At 41.2% G+C, this 6,000-nt stretch overlaps 1 protein-coding gene across 3 annotated transcripts in view; it reads right to left on the reverse strand.

The window, feature by feature from the left end:
- LOC117505767 (signal-transducing adaptor protein 2-like) overlaps window positions 1-5,637 on the reverse strand; it is a 114,754-nt gene extending 109,117 nt beyond the window's left edge. For all 3 annotated transcript variants that reach the window (XM_034165311.1, XM_034165310.1, XM_034165309.1), the window contains exon 1: window positions 5,474-5,637. In XM_034165311.1, the coding sequence (XP_034021202.1) occupies window positions 5,474-5,551 (78 nt within the window). In that variant the 5' untranslated portion in view covers window positions 5,552-5,637. The remainder of the gene's footprint in view (window positions 1-5,473) is intronic.
- Window positions 5,638-6,000: the final 363 nt, after the last annotated feature.

Consider the following 6,000-nt stretch of genomic DNA (forward strand, 5'->3'; position numbering starts at 1 on the left):
AGGCCTGTTAGCCCAGGCTCCAGGAAGTTGTAGCAGGCTCAGACCAGCTAGCCCGAGTCCAGGTGAATGTAGCAGGCTCAGGCCAGTTAGCTCAGGCCCAGGTGGATGTAGCAGGCTCAGGCCAGTTAGCTCAGGCCCAGGCGGATGTAGTAGGCTCAGGCCAGTTAGCCCGGGTCCAAATGGATGTAGCAGGCTCAGGCCAGTTAGCCCAACTCGGAGGAGCTAGTAGTATTCTTTAACCTTGTAAGGATTCATCTCTCATTTAAAATCCACTAAAAACTTGTGAGAGGATTCCAGCAGTAATATAAAACATCAACTATGAATGATATTGATGCAATAAAAGCCATTAAAACAACTTAGTTCAGAAAAACACTAAGCAGAGAACTCACATACTGACACATATACACACACATATAAATCCCATACAGTTTGTGAGAAGCAGTCCTGTAGCTGGGAGAGCGCTCCCTCAGGCCAGGTTTGGAATGTCTTCCGTTGTGGCGTTGTTCATCTCAGCAGGGGGTGTAGGTGAGGGTGAGGGACAGGCAGAGATGGTCTGGTCCAGCGAGATGGGGGAGGCGAGTGACTTTGTACACATGTTTTATGTTTGAGTAAACATGGTCCAAAGTATTTTCCCCTCTGGTGGCACACTTCACGTAGTGGACGAACTTAGGGAGCACAGTCTTTAAACACGCTTGGTTGAAGTCACCAGCAACAATACAAACACCATCCGGGTGGACCAGCTGCTGTTTATTTACACAGGCGGCAAGAGGCTAAGGGCCGTGCTAACGTTAGCATCGGGTGGAATGTAAACAGCAAACACGACGACTACTGTGAACTCCCTTGGGAGATAAAAAGATCTGCATGAGACTGCCAGCACCTCTAAATCAGGAGAACAGTGAGAGTCAATGACCCTGCTGCTGCAGCACCACTCGCGGTTCACATAAACACAGAGCCCTCCACCTCTGCACTTACCCCAATCACTAGTTCTGTCCTGCCGGTGTAGCGTGCGGCCTGCTAGCTTGACTGCAGTGTCGGGGATCAGCGGGTGAAGCCACGTCTCCGTGATGAAAATAACGCTGCAGTTCCACACAAAGCTGTTTGTGGCCATCTGTAGCTCCAATTCATCCATTTTGTGGGTGATGGATCTGGCGTTTGAGAGGAAGAGGCTCAGTAATGCTGGCCTGTGAGGCTGTTTACGTAGCTTAGCATCGGAGCCCAGCTGACATCCTTGCTTCTGCTTCCTGTCTCTACGCCGCCTTCTCCGCCTGGTGGGCAGGCTGGTAATCCACGGAGAGCCCGGTGTTCTCGCTATGTCCTCCAGGATGTTGTGGTACTGGTGGAATTCGCTCGTAACCAACAGTTCAGACCTCAGACTGAGGTCGATAAGGTTCTGGTGGCTGAAACTGTGGGTCGCTTTACAAAACTCGAAGAATATACACGCAAAAAGTAAGAAAAACAAGCACCAAATTGGAGAGCTAAAAGCCACTGCACCCGTGTGTGCTACCATCTTGCTCACTGAGAATGATGTGGAGACATGCAGGGATAGTTTATTTGGTACCCGTGGAAATGGAATAAACATGAAATGGTAAAAATGTTAGTGAGAACATGTGTGAGGCTGTTGTGGGCTCAGAGCAGCACGCACATATGGAAGTTAAAAGAAATGAATAGCGCCGCGGCTGATAGTGTGACATTCACAAATTTACACACGTGTTTATTGGCAAATACTGAACACAGGGAGACAATTGGGGGCTTGATAAGAATCTGTAGTTCTTGTTTCAATGTCATGTGCATTTAAAAACTGCTTTTTGTTATGAAGTTGTTAGAAGTGTACTATTTCACTGTTCTCAGTGGTCTACACTTACAAAAAGCAAACAAATCAATATATTGTCAAATCAAGTTGCAACACCTGAAGAGGCACATTTTAAAAATTTTGTAATACATATCAAATCAGTGCCCAAATATCGTGATAGTATCATCTAAGGAGAGACCCTCTTTTAATGTGTCTGTGGCAGATAGATGGTTGCAATTGGGAGGTGGGGATGCATTGGTTGTCTAGCTGGGTAGTTTCCATCCACAAAATGGTTTGGCTCCATGGTGTGGTGGATTCGGTGATGAGCATCAGATATGAGCACCATCACATGTGCGCATATCTGACCTGAGCCCATATCCTCAACTTCCTCAGTAAGTGTCTGTTTCACACAAACTCAGTCATGTGGTACACAAGGATCCGCCAAAGAGATCTGGTACCAAAGACATCCAGTTGTTGCCTTCAATCACCGGTTGGTGTTCAAATCTTATAACCATGCATGAAGGACCAGGACCATAAAGACTGGACCTTCATTGTCCTGTAAAGATATCAACATCACCAAACACCACATCCAGCCACCTCATGGGGTTATAAACCTCCCAGCATACATCCAACAGGAGCACATAGGGTGCAGCAGAAAGAGCTTTCAGAGTTTCTCTATCAGGGTAACCTCTTGTTTTTGTTGCTCCTCATTTATATCCTCTGCTTCAATATTGTGCCAGATCTAAGAACAAATGTTTTTTACAGTATCGTCCCAGAAACAGCACTCAGGCATCATCTCTCACACCAGTTTCATTTGTTATCCTCAAGTACATGTGGACACAAGTAGACAGGAATCGAACCACCCACCCTTAAGATACGAAAGCTAAGCTATTTAACCAATCCTTCAACCACTATATCCAACTAAAGTCCAACAGAAAACCAACAAAACCCCCTAAGAGGCGTGTCTCAGGAGAGAGTTTACACAAAACATGACATTCTGGTTCCAAAGTATTTGGACAGAGACAAAGTTTTTGCTTCTATCAAGGAGGAAATATTTTCAACACTGTTTGTGTGTTCACAGGATTATGCAAAAATTACTGAACTGACTTTCGGAAAACATTTGGAGTGGATCTGACAGGGGCGGGACTTTGGGATTCTTTCAACACGTCCATGAATTTCAGAAGCAATAATTCACAGAATCTTGGTGGGAAAAAAAACTGCAGCTCAAGATCCGGCTCCGCACCAGATGTCTTTGATATTTAAACTCTGCATGTACCTAATTATCACTTGAATACAAAAATGTTGAAAAATGCCATTACTTAGAACATTAAATAAGGGGGGGGGGGGCTAATATTTTCAGAAATTGAAGGATAAATTCTGAACTGTGACCTTTTCCCTCTTATTTCATAGCAAATAGATCAAACATAACTTGGCAGCTATTTAGTGGACCTCTCAAATTAAAACAAATAGATAAAATTTACCAATCAGACAAGACAGCAGAAACTTTCGAAGTGACCAAATCAACAATTAATGCTTCATGGGATATTTTTGATCAACCCTTTGGTGGACAAAAATTGTCATGCAGTTACAGGGGTGTAGCACCAAATTCTGGGCCCTAGGTACTCGCCATAATGAAGACACCCCCCCCCCACTGTTATGTTCTTTTTTATTAACGCAAACACCAAATTTCTAATGTGTAGTCAAACCAGGTCTAAATCATGTATACCTTAGATCACACCTGGGAGTCAGAACCCTTTTTAAAGTTGGGGGAGCAGTATTGAGTTGGGGGGTCTGGGGGACCAAACTGCACCATTTTCTAGAAAAATGGTACAATTTGGTGCATTCCCATCTGTTAAAATGCACAGGAATGCACCAAATTGCACCATTTTTCTAGAAAATGGTGCAATTTGGTCCCCCAGACCCCCCAAATCACTATAGCTCGCTTTCAAGCTCACCTCTCTTTTCAAAGAATTTGGTCAGCAGCTGCTTTCCCTCATTTACTTTTCTTTGCCTGTCCTTCTTTTCTCTTCTTTTGTGAAATCCGGACTTTGATTTTTTAGGAAAGACATATTTTATTTCAGCCTAAACACTAGGGCTGCAACTAAACATTGTCTTACTAATCAGTTCATCAGTTGATTATTTTTTCGATTAATTGTTTTGTTTTTTTGTTTTTTTACTTACATGTGAGTTTTGCCATTATTTCTTTGAGTTATTATTAAAAGGCCTTTATCAATAAAGTTATGTTATATTCTGGTCAAACTATCTCAACCACTGACAACATATTACAGCAAGAGTCCACAAAAGTATTTTAAAGGCCTGACTAAAGTGTAATATGTGATCTTTAAAAACATATTTTCATGAAAAAGAAACAAATGTGCAGTTTACTGCATTTTATTTTTTTTTCTTGTGTAAAAACACAACTTAGATGTGGTTTGACTGAAACAAATTGTCTTTAAACTTAAATAAAACAGGGATGAAGTGGAGGTTTAAGAGTCACTCGGTGTTCACAGGAAACACTTATTTCTATATTTATTTATTTATGTTCATTGTTAGTTGGATTTATCTTTTCTGTTGTGTTTAATCAGGTTCTTTTGTCCGTTTCTCTAAAACTGTATTGTGGCATTATTAGTTATTATTACTATTATTGTTGTTGTTTCTGTTATTATTATTATTATTATTATTATTATTATTATTATTATTATTATTATTGTTGATATATAAATACAAATAAATGAATAAAATATTACAATCTGTAATACATTTGACTCTTTTACGACAACAAATGCTGAGCAATGAATTATTATACAGAAAACAAATGTGCTGACAGCTGCAACAGCTTAATGCTAACTTTAACATTGAAAAAGCCATAGACATGCTAACGCATTAGCATCGGCCCCGTTTTTAAGTTATAAAATACATCGATCAACTGTTTCAGAAGACCATAACAGGTCAGATTAACATAAAAAGGTAAATGTTACTCACAGACATATGCTCTTTGGGGTTTAGTGGGGAAAAATTAAGATTAAGCAAAATAAAACACAGATCGAAGCACTGCTTCAATCTGCGAATCACTACTTCGACTGGTTCAAGGTTCAAAGCAAAGCCGCACTGCAGAAACGGTTGATTTATATGGAAAAAACAAAACATTTGTGGTAAAACAAAGTTATTTAACAACTAACTGATGACTAAATTAGTTGACAGCTATTTTAATAATCGATTAAATCGATTAGTTGTTTCAGCACCTCCTCTTTCTGTCAGATCCCATTTGGGGTGTGTGTGTGTGTGTGTGTGTGTGTGTGTGTGTGTGTGTGTGTGTGTGTGTGTGTGTGTGTGTGTGTGTGTGTGTGTGTGTGTGTGTGTGTGTGGCAGAGTGCCACCTGTGCCCCTGGACTAAACCATTGTAGAACTGTGCAGGGTGGAAGGGCCCTCAGAGATCTTTCAATATTATTGTTAGAGCAGAATTATGTTTTGCAACATTTATACATTCATTCTAATTATATTTTTTTACAACATAAATTGTATGGACATGAATAACATGCAACACAAAAATGTATTTAATGCCAGTTTTTTGTGCCTCCCCCCCCATGCTCTGGGCCCTGGGTACATAGTACCCTTTATGATGTGCCTGGAAAAGTGCACAAACTTTTTCAAACATAAAATTTTAAGGTTGTGCAGTGGACTCACCTTGTCTTTAAAAGATCGTTTCTCCAGGTAACCCTCATAATAGCACTCCTCCAGCTGCCGCGTGACCCGCTTTGCCATCCGGACTACTCACAGAACCGAACCTGAGCCAGTCTCACCTGTAAGTATGCAGTCTGTAATCTAACCTCTGTGTTCTGTGACCTGAGTGTACACAGTCTGTAATGTGACCGGTACAGTCTGTGATCACACCAGCCTGCATCACAGGTGGGGGTGTGGCCAATGTCTCACCTGTTCCACAAGTCTGGGATTTCCCGTCATTCACACAAAGGTGCTTCAAGGTGCCAACAGCACTGGAGAGAAATACTTCACTCAGGCTTTCTGTACTTTTAGACCTAAGGCTTAAAAACAAACAAAGAAAAACACCAACAAAAAACACCCCTCAAAACACCATGACTGCGACCTCTAGTGGACAAATGTATAAGGACTTTTTTTGAGAGCTTAATAAAGGTGAACTATGCAGACATATTAGTTGAAAAATACCCACTAATGAGTGTTATAAGTGAAAACAA

Source organism: Thalassophryne amazonica, unplaced genomic scaffold (assembly GCF_902500255.1).
Source record: "Thalassophryne amazonica unplaced genomic scaffold, fThaAma1.1, whole genome shotgun sequence".
NCBI lineage: Eukaryota > Metazoa > Chordata > Actinopteri > Batrachoidiformes > Batrachoididae > Thalassophryne > Thalassophryne amazonica.